Here is a 20,724-nt window from a genome sequence, read left to right on the forward strand (position 1 = left end):
GTCTGAAAGAGTGGCAGGGAAATGGAGAAATGAATAAAGTAAAATGAATAGAACGCAAGGAATAAAGGATGACTAAACCTAACTACTTTGAGGGTGAGAGCCAATCTGAAAAATGATTGGTTGAGTTTCCTGAGGCAAAGCTCTCTTTGCTCACATCAATAAAACATAAACATGAATAAATGCACTGCTTTTGGCCTTCCAGGGTTCTTACTTAATTTCATGTATGCAAGTGAGCAATGATATGCATGGAGAATTGTATTTACCTTGAAGGCCTTAAATAATTCGGAACGCCTTTTTGTGTTTATTTGGAACCAATGCTTGAAGAAAAGCAAGGCTGCAGTGAAGATTATTCCGGTTTGGCGTTAAATGCAATTTTAAAAGCCAGGATTCAGTAGAATTAGCGAAACACCACAGTGTGCAGGTCCTGTGCTCTTCCTGCTGGTCTCAACATTTGCATGTATGGAGTTATTTCTCCCTACTGACTTAATCACAGATGCTTAGCCTATCCGTAAAGTTAAAGACATGGGAGCACAGAATGATGTACCCACCTGGGAAGAAATAATCCAAACAGTCATCAATGCCTAACTATTTTGCTCAATGAGATGCATTCATTGACCCAGACCCACTGGGTCAGTTTTGTTAATGAGCCAAATAGATAGATAGCCAAATATGTTTCAGTAGTTAAGGGAAAGCTTTTAGTGGCAGTTATAGTCAGGGTGTCAAGAAGATTTTTGTCATTCAGTTCTGTCATATGGGTGCAGCGGCCCAGAGCTGTGAAACACAAAATAACCAGAGGTTTCAGAAAAGCATAAAGCAGGATTTATGGTTTCTCATTTTTACAGCTAAACATTTTGAATTAACTATTTAAGCACTTTATAAAACAGAGAAAGACAATTTTAAAAAGGGCATAGAAACACACATATAATCAAAATCATCACATACAAATAAGTGTTAAATTATTATTATGATTATTATTACTGGTAGTTGTACCAAATTCCAAAGTGAAAATAATCCTTCTAAATTTCCGGGTTTTTTACATGGCTTCAGAAAAGCATATGGCTGTCTAGGTAAAGCAAACCACAAACTGATGAGAGCTTTATTTGCACAACTATGTTCTTGCATACATTTAATACTATATATCTTTTATATATGGATATTCAGATTTCTCTTTCATTGGGCAGATATAGTTGAACACATAGGTACATAGGAATTGAACAAAACATACATAACAGACATCTCAAAGCAATTTAAAGGTGTTGTCTCACTGATGAGATTGTGTTATGAAGAGATTTACTTCCCAAGTAGATGAGAAGTAAGAAATGAATCTCAGTAAACAAAAATAAAGAGGGAACAATTTAATGTTGATTGTTGTATTTAGCTCATGTATGCCATTAGGTGTTTTGCATGTGCTCTGTGGTTAGTGGAGGGAGGATGGGCCTAGAACTGAGAAATTTGAATTTGAATATTAAAATAATTTTTCTGGTAGAAATTATTTGACGTTTTTACAAAATATGAATGATAATACAATACTTTTCTGTTGCTTATATTTAATTGTAGATTTATGTATGTCATGATAACAGAAGCTACCTATATGTGTTTGACATTTTTTTAGATGCTATTAACTTATAGCTAATTTCTTATAGTTAGTATGTGTTTGAAAAATTTTATGTTTTTGAACTACTAATGAACTCATGTATGTCTCATCCACTGAGACATTGATGTTGCTGGATTTGGGAAAAACAAAACAATTTTCAAATAATCTTTAAGAGAAGGCAGGTGAACTTTCAAAATTGAGGAAAGGATATAAAAAGGGGAAAAGGAAATGCAACTAACTCAGCAGTGATGAAAAAGTGTAAAAAAGAACAGAGCCTGTGGAAAGACAAGCAGAAAGACCAATATATTTTGGATGCAAATAAAAGTCTAGGCCTTCCTGTAATTAACATCCAGTACTCAAGAAAAAATGTTGTTCATCTACTTCAATATATATAAATAGACCACATGGGCAAGTTGCTCAAAGAAAGAAGGGCTAAAGTTGTTTGTGGTTACAGCACCAAAATCTGACACTATGGATAACATCCATAAAATGCTATAATTGGAGAGGAATCAGCAAGGCTAATGATGAAACGTAAATACTATTGTTCATAATTGTAGTGGATAGCTTATACTTTGATTGCTCATAAATTGATGCCAAGAGCAGAAAACACTGCATAAAAATATCCATTTAGCCTGGAAGGTATGCCTGTACAGTATTTATACTTTCCAGCATTAAATTGATCCAAAATAAAAGACAAAGTTGACCTTGCATGGGGCAACAGGGAACCAGAGACAGATAAAAAGGTATTTCATTTCTGATGCTAAATGATGATAATTATGATTTTAACAAACAATTATTTTATAATAAATGTTCTCACCCAAGCAATAATCATGAGTGCCAGAACTCTAATATTATAATAATCTAATATTCTGTAAGAGTATTTTAACTTATTAGCATAATTCAATATTACCAGGTAAATACATGCTATGATAATCCTATGATTCGATTTCTTAGACCAAATAATTCGCCCTCTCTTTACTGTTGTCATTAATAGAATAGAATACAATTTAAAAAATCCCTTGTCCCACAATGGGGAAATTGAATGCAATTCAACATACACTATATTGCCAAAAGTATTTGCTCACCCATCCAAATTATTGGAATCAGGTGTTCCAATCACTTCCATGGCCACAGGTGTATAAATTCAAGCACCTAGGCATGCAGACTGTTTTTACAAACATTTGTGAAAGAATGGGTCGCTCTCAGGAGCTCAGTGAATTCCAGCGTGGAACTGTGATAGGATGCCACCTGTGCAACAAATCCAGTCGTGAAATTTCCTCGCTCCTAAATATTCCACAGTCAACTGTCAGCTGTATTATAAGAAAATGGAAGTGTTTGGGAACGACAGCAACTCAGCCACGAAGTGGTAGGCCACGTAAACTGACGGAGCGGGGTCAGCGGATGCTGACGCGCATAGTGCGAAGAGGTCGCCAACTTTCTGCAGAGTCAATCACTACAGACCTCCAAACTTCATGTGGCCTTCAGATTAGCTCAAGAACAGTGCGCAGAGAGCTTCATGGAATGGGTTTCCATGGTCGAGCAGCTGCATCCAAGCCATACATCACCAAGTGCAATGCAAAGCGTCGGATGCGGTGGTGTAAAGCACGCCGCCACTGGACTCTAGAGCAGTGGAGACGCGTTCTCTGGAGTGACGAATCGCGCTTCTCCATCTGGCAATCTGATGGACGGGTCTGGGTTTGGCGGTTGCCAGGAGAACGGTACTTGTCTGACTGCATTGTGCCAAGTGTAAAGTTTGGTGGAGGGGGGATTATGGTGTGAGGTTGTTTTTCAGGAGCTGGGCTTGGCCCCTTAGTTCCAGTGAAAGGAACTCTGAATGCTTCAGCATACCAAGACATTTTGGACAATTCCATGCTCCCAACTTTGTGGGAACAGTTTGGAGCTGGCCCCTTCCTCTTCCAACATGACTGTGCACCAGTGCACAAAGCAAGGTCCATAAAGACATGGATGACAGAGTCTGGTGTGGATGAACTTGACTGGCCTGCACAGAGTCCTGACCTCAACCCGATAGAACACCTTTGGGATGAATTAGAGCGGAGACTGAGAGCCAGGCCTTCTCGTCCAACATCAGTGTGCGACCTCACAAATGCGCTTCTGGAAGAATGGTCAAAAATTCCCATAAACACACTCCTAAACCTTGTGGACAGCCTTCCCAGAAGAGTTGAAGCTGTTCTAGCTGCAAAGGGTGGACCGACGTCATATTGAACCCTATGGATTAGGAACGGGATGTCACTTAAGCTCATATGTGAGTCAAGGCAGGTGAGCAAATACTTTTGGCAATATAGTGTATATAAATAGACCAAGTAATGTGTCAGTGGTTTTATTATTATTATGGTAGCTAAGAAGTTCTTAAGGCATTCATAAGAACTCAAGTTTTAGTAAACTATAAGTTGCCCAAATAACAAACTTTACCAGTGTGACACTTAATTTTTAGGTGTAAAATAAAAGTTCTTGCTATATACCCTTTAAGTAGTCTTAATATAAGTGAATCAATGTTACATTATTTTTTACTCAAAAGCTTTATTTTGCTATGTAGCAATATTACCTGTAGTGTAAACTCAGCATTATGGAAACTAAATGTTTTTAACCAGCTAAAACGTTACAGCTACCGAAAGACGAAGGGGGTTTGGGCCTACCAAGACTGAGAGAGTACTTCTGGGCAGCACAGCTCAGGCATGTGGTGTGTTGGTGCTCGCCGGACTACTCAGCAAGGTGGAAAGACATGGAGAAAGAGTTTGGAGGATGTCCAATTCAGAGTGTTATTGGAGATGAAGATAGATACGAAAAGATCAAGAATTATAAAGATCCGATCGCTAATTTTACATTGGAAACATGGTTCAAAACATTGAAAAAACACAAAATAAAGAAAGAAATGAAAATACTTACAGGTGCTGGTCATAAAATTAGAATATCATGAAAAAGTAGATTGATTTCAGTAATTCCATTTAAAAAGTGAAACTTGTATATTATATTCATACATTACATACAAACTCATATATTTCAGATGTTTATTTTGTTTAATTTTGATGATTACAAATGACAACAAATGAAAATCTCAAATTCATCATATCAGAAAATTAGAATATTGTGAAAAGGTTCAAAATTGATGGCCCCTGGTGCCACACTCTAATCAGCTAATTAACTCAAACCACCTGCAAAAGCCTTTAAATGGTCTTTCAGTCTAGTTCTATAGGCTACACAATCATGGGGAAGACTGCTGACTTGACAGTTGTCCAAAAGACGACCATCGACACCTTGCACAAGGAGGGCAAGACACAAAAGGTCATCGCTAAAGAGGCTGGCTGTTCACAGAGCTCAGTGTCCAAGCACATTAATAGAGAGGCGAAGGGAAGGAAAAGATGTGGTCGAAAAAAGTGTACAAGCAAGAGAGATAACCGCACCCTGGAGAGGATTGTGAAACAAAACCCATTCAAAAATGTGGGGGAGATTCACAAAGAGTGGACTGCAGCTGGAGTGAGTGCTTCAAGAACCACCACACACAGACGTATGAAAGACATGGGTTTCTGCTGTCGCATTCCTTGTGTCAAGCCACTCTTGAACCACAGACAGCGTCAGAAGCGTCTTGCCTGGGCTAAAGAGAAACAGGACTGGACTGCTGGTGAGCGGTCCAAAGTCATGTTCTCTGATGAAAGTAAATTTTGCATTTCCTTTGGAAATCAAGGTCCCAGAGTCTGGAGGAAAAGAAGAGAGGCACTTCATCCACGTTGCTTGAAGTCCAGTGTAAAGTTTCCACAGTCAGTGATGGTTTGGGGTGCCATGTCATCTGCTGGTGTTGGTCCATTGTGTTTTCTGAGGTCCAGGGTCAACGCAGCCACATACCAGGAAGTTTTAGAGCACTTCATGCTTCCTGCAGCTGACCAACTTTTTGGAGATGCAGATTTCATTTTCCAACAGGACTTGGCACCTGCACACAGTGCCAAAGCTACCAGTACCTGGTTGAAGGACCATGGTATCCCTGTTCTTAATTGGCCAGCAAACTCTCCTGACCTTAACCCCATAGAAAATCTATGGGGTATTGTGAAGAAGAAGATGCAATACACCAGACCCAACAATTCAGAAGAGCTAAAAGCCACTATTAGAGCAACCTGGGCTATCATAACACCTGAGCAGTGCCACAGACTGATCGACTCCATGCCACGCCGCATTGCTGCAGTAATACAGGCCAAAGGAGGCCCAACTAAATACTGAGTGCTGTACATGCTCATACTTTTCATGTTCATACTTTTCAGTTGGCCAACATTTCTATAAATCCTTTGTTTTTATTGGTCTTCAGTAATATTCTAATTTTCTGATATGATGAATTTGAGATTTTCATTTGTTGTCATTTGTAATCATCAAAATTAAACAAAATAAACATCTGAAATATATGAGTTTGTATGTAATGTATGAATATAATATACAAGTTTCACTTTTTAAATGGAATTACTGAAATCAATCTACTTTTTCATGATATTCTAATTTTATGACCAGCACCTGTAGGTGGATAGCATACGACACAGATTTTAAACCATTAAAATATGATAAAGGATTCAAGCAATGGATAGGGAAAGGGATTACGGGATGGTATGCCCTCCAGGAAAATAATGAGCTGTTGAGCTTTCAACAAATGAAGGACAAGTATAATCTAGATAAACATGAGTTCTATAGGTATTTGCAAATGAGAGACTACTACAGGACAGACATCAAATGGGACACTAAGATGGAAAGGAATAGTGTGATTGGAGTGGTACTTAAATCTATTAATGGAACTAAAATGAAAACCATCTCTACACTATATCAAAAACTAATGAATAGGCATTCTACAAAGTATATTAAAGAGAAATGGGAATCAGAGTTTAATATGACAATTACGGATAAAGACTGGATAGATATGTGGAAAACACAACAGACATCTACTAATTCGCGGATATGGAGGGAGTTTGCATGGAAGAACCTTATACATTTTTTCATCACGCCTAAAATCAAGAATAAATATAGTAATACAAGCGCAGAGTGTTGGAGAAAATGCGGATTGATGAATGCTGATCACTCGCACATATTTTGGAACTGTCCAAAAATTGTTGCATTCTGGAAAAATGTTTATGTATCTGTGAAGAGGATACTGGGGTATGATATCCCTATGAGTAGCATGGTATTCTATCTATGTAATTTTAATAACACCAAGATTACGGTAAAAGATAGATACCTGACTAAGATCCTGTTAATAGCGGGTAAGAAAGCGATCACGAGGAAGTGGGGGAAAGAGGACCCCCCATGCCAAGAACATTGGACTGAAATTGTGGAAGAAATTTATATTATGGAAAAACTGACACACAGATTGAGACTGCAACAAGCACAAATGGAAAAAAAATGGACAAAATGGACTGTATTCAGGACAACAGAGAGCGACAAAAGTGGATAAAGGCCTTTGAAAACGAGAGACAATAAGGTAATAATGAGTACAAGCCCCGAGCAACAGTTTTGGTTCCTTTTTATTTTGGGTAGAGGTGGATGTGTTGTGTTCAAGTTCACTGTATATGTAAATAAATGTAAAAATTTCAATAAAAAGTTAAATGTTAAAAAAATGTTTTTAACCAGCCAAGTCACGTGATACAACATAAAAAAAAATCAAATTTCTATGTATTTATGGATAAACAAAATTCCAGCCATCAGAATTGTATTTCATGCCCATGTCTTTCATTTCACTTTTAAATAATTTTAGACTATATTAAAAAATGTGTGCATTCTCACAGCTTATCTTTATGGCTGGTATTGGCTGTTAACATCAAAATTCTGCTTGCAAAGTCTGATGTCTTACAATACTTTATCAAAATTTCTTTAGGGTATGATTGTAATCCTCCTTAGCACCACTAGTGGTCCTTGTACCACAGCTGAAAAGCATGAATCTAAACTCTTTTATTGCAGGCTTGGTTTAAGGTTATTATCCTGGGATCCATTTCAATAAGCAGGTTTAACAAACTCAGATTAGAATTCTCAACTTCAAAATGATCTAGCCTAAGGCCGGGAACTCTGAATTCTGTTTCACAAAAGCTGCTGTGAATTAGTTCAATTAACTCTATCGTAAGTAGGGGTACTCGGAGTTGAACACGTGCATAACAAGTATTAGAAGTCATTATGAGTGGAGCCCAGCTTTGACAAGTCACCATGACGACAGGCAACACAACGTGCCTATTTCACCCCAATGGAATGGTGTGTTTAAAAGACAGATGACCAGCGCTACAGCTGCAAAGGAGAGGAAGACGCGAAGGAGAACATTGCTGCTCAAGTTAATGTGAAGGTTTACATGACGTGGCAGGCTGTTTTTACATTTATAAAAAGCACTCTCTTCTCTCAGTTCCTAGTCAGAACTATAAAAACAGAGGTTTTAAGTTATTTTTTGTGGCAGAAACTGAATTTCAGAAAGTGAAAAATCTCAATTGTACCAGAAATGTTTACACATTTTAAGTGGCCATTTTGACATTTAACAACTTGACAGAAAATGTATTTATGATATCTGAAATACATTTCTTCATCGTCAAAATAATACAAATGCTGACCAGTAGGAACAGGAATATGGAGATCTGAAATTGATTTCTAGACATCCAGAATATATATTCTAGATGTGAAGAATGAAATTTTGTTTCAAATTGTCATTTTGGACAAGGAATTATTTTTATTTCCGATATCAAAAATACATATTAAGTCAAACTAATAAATAACATTACAGGGGTTTATTGATTGAATGGTAGTGGATCAATGTATCTATTTTGGGGAAATCATCTGGCAGCAGGTGAAGATGAAGTGAAAAAAAAAAACATTGTTCTAATAGATCTCATGGGGTTCCTCCTCAGTTTGATTCCGTCTTCAATTACACAGTAAATACTAAGTGGCTGTTTATAGCCACTTTGGATGTTATCGTCCCAATAAATGGTCGTTATTAGCAGTTGGATGGTGCCAATAGGCTCAGTAGGTTGTTACCACCGAGTGAATCCTAATCCTAAGGTAATTCATTTCCCCTATGTGAAACTGATTCATCTATTTATGTGTAATCTTAAAATAAGTTCAGTTGTTCTTCATGTACTGTAAAAATAACTAAAAAAAAAAAAAAGGTCTGCATGTTGCACATATTAAAAAAACAAAAACAAATACATCTCATACTACACACTACAGATCAGCAAAAAATATTGTTTTGTCTTTCCATGTTTGCATTCACTTGCAAAGCAATTTTTTCCCTTTAACTGTGTAAAATCTAATAAAAAACAATATGAAGGATCTTTAACATTAATTTATTTTCAAGAGCATGATTTTCAATCAGAATGGTGAGTGAAAAGGGTAAAAACACCCAAAACTATTTTCCATTTTTGTTTATTTTTGCTTTGTCTTATGATTTATGAGTCTCTTTGGTGTATACCCATTTAGTATATTGTGTTTGATTTCTTTAGTAAAGAACAAAGTGTTACTAGTTTGATACTAATACAATCAATTACAGATTCAATTTACCTTATAGTATCATAGTGTCCCATGACACTTAGTCACTGTTATAAGCAAAAATGAAGAACAGAGCAGACAAAAGATCAACAGTTTGGCAGAGTTTTTCTCTGGTATCTATTTTTCAAAGCAGGCAATTAGGCCCGGCATCACAGCCATTTAACTAAGTCTGTTCTCCAAATTGATTCCGACTCTACGCTGGACCTTGCAGACATGGTGCATTTAGTTATGCAAATGCTTATCTCTCTGTGTGATTGGTTAATTAACCTGCAATGCAGATAGTCTCAGCAATGCATAGTGTCTGTTTGATGGCTAAATTGTGGGTCAATTGGGTTTTTAACATTTCCAAAGCAGGCTTTGTGACGTGTCTTTTGTTCCTCTGAGTCTGTGCAGCTTTTCACAGTTTAATAAGTCCTTCCATGGGTCCCCATGAGGTTAATGTGTTTAAACTCACTGTAATTGAGCTTTTGACTTGTATTTCATGGTTTCTGTTAAAAAAGGAAATCATCATATTATATCATGTTTTACGTCCCTTGATGGTTATTATACACCATCCCTTCTCATTGCCCTGCCCCAAACCCTCTACCCTACCTACCCAGCATAGAGAAGCTAGCATTCACATTGGAATTAATTTATAATGTTATCAAAGTGGCAAAGATGTATTTGCAGACCCTCTGCTGTCTTTGCCTGTGCATGCTTCTATGGACAGTGTTTTTGTTTCCCCAGAAACATTTGCTCTACCAACCACAGAGAACACGACAAACGTCTAATGGCATATGTGACCTCAATAAAATAATACTCCTATTTTTTATCAATGATAAATTGCACCATTGAAAATTCAGGGAAAATCAAAAAAATATAAAGAGGAGCTATTCATCCGCGTACTCTATATCTTCTCCTGCTCACTGAGCAATTATGTTCAGATTTTGTTGTTGAGTGGGTATCATTCCACATGAGAGAGAGACAGAACACTTGACACCCCACAGGATTTTTTTTCTTTCAAAAGCCCACAAACATGTAGGCTGATACATTATAACAAAATGACAGTTTCTTGTCTTCGAGAAAACCGACGTATGAAAATGGGTTATATTTGTGAAGAAATGTTCCAAACAAGTGCTGTCCATGTATAATTTTGGCAATATGAGCACTTTATTATTAATCTTATTTATTAAGACTGAATTGTAAATACCAATTTAATACATTTTTTTACATATTGAAGTCCCAAGCTTCAATAAATATATTTAGTTAGCTATTTACTTACTAATTTAAATTCACACTTAAATTTACAGTACTTTATAACAATGGTCAGGGTCATAGATGGTCACAATAAAATGCTTGTATTAAATACCCTTACATTCCAAGGGAATTCTAAATAAAGGACTTCAGCACGTTTGCTAGAAAAAAAAGTGTTTCCACACACGTGCTCAACAATTACCAATGTACATGTATGCATAATGCATATTCCAATAATATACACCGCAAAATGATGGAAACAACAATTCCTACCTCAACATGAACCAATTTTAACATGAGCAGTTTCATTAAAAGGAAAAGGCAATATTTTCACTTTTTAAAATATAAATGCAGCAACGAGATTTAAACCGCACCAGCAACTGTTCAAATAGACGCCTAGAGTGTTATCACTTTAAATGCAAAACGTATTGAATCAGCACGCAAAAATATAAGAAATTAGACTCATTAACTAAGCCAAAACATTGTGTTACCTTCTCTATTTTATGATCATACATTTAAAGATGCTGTAATATATTAGCCATTGTACCAGCATAACACTGTGATGATTCTTAATAGGGTTTGTCCCGAATTATCTAATTACAACCCCTTGGTTCTTCTTCTTAGATCCTTTCCCCTCATATTTTGTCAACAGTAATTTAGACTGTATTTATTTAAAAATTGAGATGAAAGCACAAAACAAGCCAGGGAATTACATCTGACAAAAATATAGTTGTTTTCAAAACAGAAATGGAAGACTGAGATTTGTTTGTACTCAAAATATTAAAAGGCTGAAAAGACAGCAAAAACTACAGTGGCATAGGATCGACAGCCTATTTAAAATGCAACTCCTCCCAATAAGTGGGACACTCTTTTTCCAGCTGATTACAATATGTGCTAATATTAATGGGTAGTATTAGCAAATATTTATCTCATTGTTAAGATACAATAAGACATAACAGTCCAGGTTGTCCATTAGTGATGTGACTATTCTGACTCTTTCTGCTCCCAAAAGGCTCTCTATTTATTATTATCTGTAATCTCCTGAACCTCTTTAGCTTAAGTTGACAAATGTAAATGTTTTGTATGTTAATAAACATCTGCATTCAAAATAGTTTTTAATGAGAAGGCCAGTATGTATTTGTTCTGTTACGATAGAGGCATTCCTACTAATCCAGCAAACAGAACCATAACAGAAATAGTAACAAACTCCTCCTGGCTTTGGTGTGTTTCCTACTTTCTGTTTTAGCAAAATGGTTTGATCCCATATCCTCATATATGAGTTGCCACAAGGCCGCCATGCTGCCAGTAAAACAAAGACGCTCAGTGGGAATGAGGCAGTAAAATAAAAAAAAGTGGGGAGCAAGTTCTCAGTCAATAGTTGTTAGTTCTTCTTTAGAAAATCATTATATAAGGCCATTAATACTTCTTTATGAAGTCAACATATCATAACACCATTCCATCTGTATAAAGTAAATAATTTGATTTCTTGACACATTTTTTTACCCTGTTAACTTCCAAGATGAAATTTTAAAGCAATTTCAATAAATAATTTTGAAAAGTATTTAATATATGATATAGATTGGCTGGGGAAATACAATAATACCTAAAGCATTTAAAACTCCATTTTCAATTGGTTACTTGTTGTGATTTGTCTATGTAGTGAGTTTTATTTATCCAAATTAGGTAACACTGAATTGGACAGCTTTATAACCTTTTATAAAGTAAAAATTGAATGACAAGAACAGATAAGTCTTGAAAGTGGATGTTTATGCTTACTAAACTCACCAAACTTGATTTCCCAAAACTGGCAATCTGGTATCACCTGGTCTAGATGGGATTATTGTCAAGTTTAATCAAAGTGATGTTAGATTCAATGGGGTCTTTAAAATGTCTATCTTCTCATCAGATTCTATCTTGAGTAGAGCTAAAAAAAAAAAAAAGGAGATAGATTCTTAGTTAGAATACTGGTGAATATGAGGAGTTTTGTAAGAACTCCTCCCTACTAGTTAGTAGTAGTTAGTTATTTTATTTTTTTTATAATTAGTGTACTTTTTTCTAAATAAAAAAACAACAACAATAAAACTGATTTTTGTACAGACATCCTAATTCCACTTGGTACCTAAACAGAAAAAGGCTTAAATTGCTCTTTGTATGTGAAGTTCTTATAGTTCGGATCAAAGCTGGTTTAATCCAGATTTTCCTGATTTAGTTGGGGTGAACCGAGGATTAGTTTAGGAAATGATATCAACTTGTTGTCTCCTTGAATTTGCCATCAGTTTTTTTGTTTCTTTCTTAATATTAAATTCTAACCATTCTCATTTACTAGTAGGAGATAAGTCATCTACATTTCTTGATTCTATCATAAATTATTTAGATCTTTTGTAAGTTAGCGTTATTTAAATGGTTTTCATTAAGTTTTCATTTTGTTATTCTTGGTTCTATTAATCTGTAATGAGGGGAGGCTGTTATAGCACAGTGATCAGTAAGAGAAGGAAATATATTGCAGCTGGAAGTTACAAAGACCAACCAATAATCTTGAGTGTTGGGAACCTTCTAAGTTGCTCCAGGTATAATGGTTTTATTTTATTTTTCCTGGGTTGAGGTTGCAACAAATGTCAATAAGGTCAAGAGAACCAGAGTAATCTGTGATTAGTTGGGATAATGAGAAATATGACGATGGAAACATGTCCTGATTTTCATCAGGTGCTACATTAAAGTGACTCGCAACAATGACTTCTGTTATTAAGGGGCTAGTTTACTTAATTTTCTAACATGGAAAGTTTGTGTGAGTCCGTTCTTCTGTTTCTTTGGTATATTTTCTTCTGTCCCCTTGAATCTCATGTCGGTCTCGGCAGAGGGTCACTCACACTGGTTGTACTGGAGGTTTATTTCTGTCCAAAAAGAGTTTTTCCCCTCTGCTATCGCTGCATGCTTGGTGTGAGGAATCACTGCAGAGTCAATGCAAATGAATGCCTGCTCTCGTTAAGTGCTCATCAAGGAGGAGTGAATGACACTATGTAAACAGCTTGGTTTCTCAGATAGAAGACTTTTAACCAATCTGTCTGTATAATCTGATTGAATTGTTTTTGTAAATAGTCTTGAGATGACATGTGATGCGGATCGGTGCTATATAAATAAACTGAATAAAATCAAAAGTTTTACATTAGAATCCATAAGCATTTACTGAAATGTAGTAAGTGACATTCAACTCAATGTTAACCATTAAGTTCATTATCACCTTTGTGGACAAAACTTTACCTTAATCAAAATTTGTGATTCATCATTTTAATTATACTTTTGTGCCATCAATGACTGTAGGTATCCTTAAAGTGTTCTTGTTCTTCTACGTAGGTTGGCAAGTAATATTTATGAGTGCTTTAGTGTCACCAACTGATATGTCCATTTGCTATTCAAAAAAAAAAATCCCCTCTCTAGGTTCATGCTTTTAATGAGGAGCATAAATCATATTTGGTTAACTACATACAGTGGGGCAAAAAAGTATTTAGTCAGCCACCAATAGTGCAAGTTCTCCCAGTCAAAAAGATGAGAGAGGCCGGTAATTTTCATCATAGATATACCTCAACTATGAGAGACAAAATGAGAAAAAAAAATCCAGAAAATCACATTGTCTTATTTTTAAAGAATTTATTTGCAAAATATGGTGGAAAATAAGTATTTGGTCAGTTACAAACAAGCAAGATTTCTGGCTCTCACAGACCTGTAACTTCTTCTGTAAGAGGCTCCTCTGTCCTCCACTCGTTACCTTCATTAATGGCATCTGTTTGAACCCGTTATCAGTATAAAAGACACCTGTCCACAACCTCAAACAGTCACAGTCTAAACTCCACCATGGCCAAAACTAGAGAGCTGTCAAAGGACACCCGAAACAAAATGATAGACCTGCACCAGGCTGGGAAGTCTGAATCTGCAATAGGTAAACAGCTTGGTGTGAAGAAATCAACTGTGGGATCAATTATTAGAAAATGGAAAACATACAAGACCACTGATAATCTTCCTCGATCTGGGGCTCCACGCAAGATCTCACCCCGTGGGGTCAAAATGATCACAAGAACGGTGAGTAAAAATCCCAGAACCACACGGGGGGACCTAGTGAATGACCTGCAGAGAGCTGGGACCACAGTAACAAAGGCTACCATCAGTAACACACTACGCCGCCAGGGACTCAAATCCTGCAGTGCCAGACGTGTCCCCCTGCTTAAGCCAGTACATGTCAAGGCCCGTCTCAAGTTTGCTAGAGAGCATTTGGATGATCCAGACGATGACTGGGAGAATATCATATGGTCAGATGAAACCAAAATAGAACTTTTTGGTAAAAACTCTACTCGTCGTGTTTGGAGGAGACAGAATGCTGAGTTGCATCCAAAGAACACCATACCTACAGTGAAGCATGGGGGTGGAAACATCATGCTTTGGGGCTGTTTTTCTGCTAAGGGACCAGGACGACTGATCCATGTGAAGGAAAGAATGAATGGGGCCATGTATCGTCACATTTTGAGTGAAAACCTCCTTCCATCAGCAAGGGCATTGAAGATGAAACGTGGCTGGGTCTTTCAGCATGACAATGATCCCAAACACACCGCCCGGGTAACGAAGGAGTGGCTTCGTGAGAAGCATTTCAAGGTCCAGGAGTGGCCTAGCCACAGAGGCGGAGCCACCGTGGTGGCAAAGGGGGGCACCCGCCCCCCTTGTGATCTGATTGGCCACCCCGTGTGCCACCCCAATTGTCATTGGCTTTCATGGATGTCTATTATTCTGCCTTTCAAATGCGACAAAAGCTTTTGAAAAGTGCCGTTAAAAGTACAGTCCTGGAAGAGAGGTAACATATTTAAATTTCTTGATAATTGCATGTAATAAGTATGACAAGACAATGATTACTTTGTTACAAATGAAGGCTCTTTACTGTGTTACAATTGTATAAGGGCTTCGTTTGTGTGTGTGCTGAATTTATATAAGCTACAAGTAGTCTGCTTTGTGATATAGAGTTAACCAGCGCTAATGTTAATGATATCTGTCCAGCAAGCTAGCGCTAGCTTGCTAAAATGTTATACCGTATTTCCGCATATTTTCCTTAACTAGTACAGAAGTTAACATGACTTTATTTGAAATACACTTGTTGTATCATCCCACTGTTCGATAGTATAATTGGTCATATTTCGGTAAACTTTGTTCTGTTTGTTAAAGTTTTTGCATTAAGCTGCAGGAACTCAACATTTCCTGTATCATTTCAAATTAAAAGCTCTCTGTAGCTTTTCAGGTTAGAGTGTGTGTAGGAAACCTATAATTTCTGAATAAAGCTTTTATTGTGAAACATTTTTTGAAACTTATCTACAGCTTTGTCCTTAAGTGTTACTTATATTTTATTTATTAAAAAAATATTATTATTGACTTTGTTACATTAAATCCATGTGGATTATGCTATCTTGATGCTAATTAAACCTTAATAGTCAAGGAAAGTATCATTTTAACCCAGTTACAATAACCATAAATTAATGTTTTTATGTGTATTCTGTGTTTTGTAATAAATGTTTTTAAAGGTAGAGTTAACAATGAAACGGAGAAAAGGAGACATTAAAGATTTCTTCATTAAGAAGAAACAGGCTCAGAACAGGGACAGTAAAGGTCAAGATGATAGCTTTGAGGGCAACAGTAAAGGTCAAGGTGACGGTCAGCCTGAAAGCAGCCAGGGACCATCCCATGTTGAACAAAACCTTTTCTAATAGCACATACTAGCTGAATGTTGATGAAAACATGGGGACTTTAAAATTTTAATGTTGAAATTGCAAAATAAAAAGGCCATTAATATGAAAACGTTAATGTAGCCAATGAAAACATAAAAACGCTTTAAATATGAAATGTAATTGTTTACACTTCGTTTTCTAACTGTGGGGAGAGAGTAGTTGGTGGCAGCCTTCAATTCTGTTGGCACTTTTAGGTGGCCCCCCTGATTTCATCGTTGTCCCCCCTGTGCCCCCCACATGAAAATGATCTGGATCCGCCCCTGCCTAGCCAGTCTCCAGATCTCAACCCCATAGAAAATCTTTGGAGGGAGTTGAAAGTCCGTGTTGCCCACCGACAGCCCCAGAACATCACTGCTCTAGAGGAGATCTGCATGGAGGAATGGGCCAAAATACCAGCAACAGTGTGTGAAAACCTTTTGAAAACTTACAGAAAACGTTTGATCTCTGTCATTGCCAACAAAGGGTATATAACAAAGTATTGAGATGAACTTTTGTTATTGACCAAATACTTATTTTCAACCATATTTTGCAAATAAATTCTTTAAAAATCAGACAATGTGATTTTCTGGATTTTTTTTTCTCATTTTGTCTCTCATAGTTGAGGTATATCTATGATGAAAATTACCGGCCTCTCTCATCTTTTTAAGTGGGAGAACTTGCACTATTGGTGGCTGACTAAATACTTTTTTGCCCCACTGTAACTATGCACAGCTTTTTATTTGCTCGTCATAAAATTTAGATTTGTGACTTGAACGTAACAAAGTGGGAAAAATTTTGAGGATGTGAATTCTATTTCAATTCTCACAAAAAATTCAGCTTTTTTTTCTTAATGTTGCAGGTGATCCTGATTTTGACTAAGTTATATGACTTCAACTTGGGGGCTGTTACAGAGAGCTCGCTTTGGAGGTAAGTTTTTCTAAATTTAATCATAGCTGTTTTGATATTTCAGTCTAAATATATACAGGTTAAGGCACCATTCTAAAAAAAAACAAAACAAAAAACAATAAGAATAATATATTCATGGAGATCATGCTAGATTGTAAATATGATATATAGTGCTTTCCCTTGCTAGGATATGAACAATCAAGTTGCAGTGGAAGCCACGGTGAAGTATGTTTTAATAAAGCGTTCTGAAGTGGTTAAGTTTGAACCATCCTCCTCTCTGCTTCTTGCAGCCCCATAAATAACAGCACTGCGACTGCAGCAAGCTTGTAGAAAAGACTCTACCTTCTGTCCATCATCAGCAAAGAAACTTTTTGAAAGGCTGTTTCTGAAAGATAAACCGAATGACTGATTTGAGAGCTTCTATGTTTGGATCCGTGGTGCTTTTCATCTGACCTAGAAACGTTCTGATTTACTTTTTGATCGATTGTCATTTGTGACTTTTTTTTTTCAGAAGCAATTGACATTCAATCACTGCTATATAGTCACAGCAGTTTTATTCCAAATGTATTAAGGTTTGATTTACAAAGCTCTGTCCGATCATAAATAAGAATAGAATTCATTAAGGACTATACCAGAAAACCCAGTGCTGTCTCTCATATGCCTTTTCTCACCTCTCCAGAAGCCTGCAGGGAATTCATTTCTTTCTGAAATACACATAAAAAGACAATCAGTCGACTAAGTAAAGAGCTTTAACTTAATGTCTGTTTCTCCAGAGGCATTTATACCTGACTCAACTCCCTTTGAAATTCCATATTTCTGGATGGAGATATTTCATTATCAAGGGGCCTGCTTAACAATGGCAAGCAACAAGTAAATTAGAGTGCTTCCATGTACCTAAAATGATTTAAGTCTACAGCTGCTGAGCCTCTACTGGTGGCAAAATGCAGCATGCAAAATCATGCAGATCAATGGGTGATCTGCATGATTTTGCTAAACAGACCTCAAGTCCCATTTTGTTTTTCAACTAGAAACTTCACATTGCAATAACATCGTTCAAACGTTTCTCAGTCTGAAACAGATACACCAACGGACAAGGAGCACTTAACACTTAAATACAAATGTTTTTTACTGTTTGGTTTGTTGAAACAAATCTCTACAGGAAATGGAATAGTTTAAGTTAATGCCCAGACAATAATAGCAGGCGGTGGGTTCCTATCCAATTATTCAGTGGAATTACATTTGGAGCCACCCAGGTAGAACTGAGAACATGGATTGGCCGTTTGTAGAGAGAAGCAACAAGAAGCAATGAATGACAAACACATTTGTCACTGGAGCCAAGTTAGTAATGTAAAGGCATCTTTAAAAGCTTCTGTATTTTTTTTCTAAATTCATTCGGTCTGGGTCTTTTATACAGAAAGATTTTTTTTTTCATTGTTTATATAATTTTTTTTATATCTCAAATCCTGGAAGTCCATATAAAATATATTTGTTGATTCGTAGATCCTTTCATTTAGGAGCATTTACTATACAATTTTAACTGTACAATTCATTTGAACTTTTCCTGATATGTAGAGCTATTTGTGGCAATTCAATTCAATTTATTTATATAGTGCCAATTCACAACACATCATCTCAAGGCACTTTACAGTTCACCAGATCATACAGTCAAATTGATTCAAAGGAAAATCAGTTGATTACATTGACTTATTGATTTGAAGGCAATCCCTTCAAACCTCCAGCAGAACCAGGCTCAGTGTTTTTAGGTCTTTATAAATAAAGCTGAGTCCAGATAATTAGATGATGACACTTTGTAGCAACAATGAAAGAGAAGAAATATGAAGCAACAGCAGCCTTTGTCAGATCTGTTTCACACCTGAAAGCAAAATGTTTCCTTAATATCAGAAAATCAATCTCTAATTGCTGGGTATTCTCTGTAGAGGTGTTCTTGTAAAGAAAACTGAGATTTACAGATAATTGCCAAAAATACCAAATATTAACAGTCTCCATCTAATGTTTTTTTTCGAATGTTTTTTTTTTATAATCATGCAATGTTTTCTTTTCTGACAGATCCACTGATTATGGCAGCACTTACAACAAACTCAATGATAAAGTGGGCTCAAGAACAGTTTTAAGCTACTTGTATGTCTGCCCTACCAACAAGCAAAAGGTCAGCATTTTCCATTGACTTATACCTCTGCTGGATATCAAACAGGTTCATCTCAATAAATTTGAATATAATCAAAAGTTAAATGATCCATTTACCTGAACAATGGAGCAACAGTATTTTGATTTGTTTTATACAGGGATTTTTATTTTGAGCATTTATATTATTGCACAAAGATAATAGGCATACATAATTCAGTTTCTCAGAAGGTTTTCTAATTTACTAGGGTTGTAAAAAAAATATATTTTTAATGCAAAAATGTATTGTTGTCATTTATACCAGCACTATTGGAAAACTGCTGATTGAAAATTATTCACAGGAGATTCATCGGTACCCATAAGAAGGGTAACCCACAGAAGCTCATTGCTAAATAAGCTGGTTATTTAGAGCTCTATATTAAAATATATCAATGAAAATTAAAATATATTTTAAAGGGAATGGAAGAACATTTTGCATAATTTACAGGGGTTACTACAGCCTAAGAATAATAATAATAAAAGAAACAATTTAATAACTACCACTCATTAAGAATTGCTGATGATAGGCTATAACGATTGTATTTTTTTGCACTAAGCCACTTGACAACCAGATACTAACCCAGAAATACAGTATCTTGCCTGGGCTAAGGAAAAAACATTCAGTTGTGGTCTAAATTGAGCAGAACTGTGAGGCTTTGCTCTAAATTTGGGATTTTTGCAGTATCTCAGGCATCAATTTGACTGATTTTCTAAGGTGTATTTTTGAATGACTAGTTTTAGTGCTGTGAATTTAAATATAAATAAGGCACTTCACATCCTGCCCCCTCTCCATGTGGCGGGAAGTTACACTCCATTCTCTTTCGCAATATTTGTTGTTTGATAGCAAAGGTTCAAAACTTGTGTTAGAAGAGGACAACAAAACACAAAATTTCCATTCAGCCAAACATGCTAAAGCCAGAGTCTAAGCAAGAAAAATGTTATGTGAAGTGATCAAAACCATCAGTTTACTCTTGGAGGTTACATGGAACATTTAAAGCTGAATGATTTTGTCAAAAAACAAATTTTACATTTTCACAGCAAACCTTAAAAGTTTTCTTATCCAGAGTCCATTTTAGCAGGACATTACTATTTTGTTTCTTTGGAAAAGGTCTTGATTCTCCTCACCCGCATGGATCTGCATGTTAGCTGCAACTATCTTTCCCTCTTGGGTGGTTTCGGTCCAGCTCTGTGCATTTTACAGACGCCTAAGGGCTGGAGAGGGGAAATCAGTTTCTCATTAAAATGAGTCCCTCTGCGATTTGTAAACTGGGTTTTAAGAAATTGTGATATAAAATATTCACCCAGCCCAAGTTTTAACAGCAGTCATAATCCTATTATTATTGTTACAAAAAAAAAATTTCAGATATCTTTTAAAGTATAAATGCATCCATCCATCCATCCATCCATCCATCCATCCATCCATCCATCCATCCATCCATCCATCCATCCATCCATCCATCCATCCATCCATCCATCCATCCATCCATCCATCCATCCATCCATCCATCCAGTTGCAGAAGTATCTAAAAAGAGCCCATATGCATTTTATTATTTATTTTAATAGGG

At 36.3% G+C, this 20,724-nt stretch overlaps 1 protein-coding gene across 1 annotated transcript in view; it reads left to right on the forward strand.

Moving 5' to 3' along the window:
- The window catches only part of LOC119773278 (VPS10 domain-containing receptor SorCS3-like), a 95,643-nt gene that overhangs the window by 24,370 nt on the left and 50,549 nt on the right, over nt 1–20,724 (forward strand). The window contains exons 2-3 of the mRNA XM_038270212.1: nt 16,931–16,998; nt 19,045–19,144. Coding sequence (XP_038126140.1) covers nt 16,931–16,998; nt 19,045–19,144 — 168 coding nt within the window. The remainder of the gene's footprint in view (nt 1–16,930; nt 16,999–19,044; nt 19,145–20,724) is intronic.

Source organism: Cyprinodon tularosa, unplaced genomic scaffold, assembly GCF_016077235.1.
Source record: "Cyprinodon tularosa strain WSP-4 unplaced genomic scaffold, ASM1607723v1 ctg755, whole genome shotgun sequence".
Taxonomy (NCBI): Eukaryota; Metazoa; Chordata; class Actinopteri; order Cyprinodontiformes; family Cyprinodontidae; genus Cyprinodon; species Cyprinodon tularosa.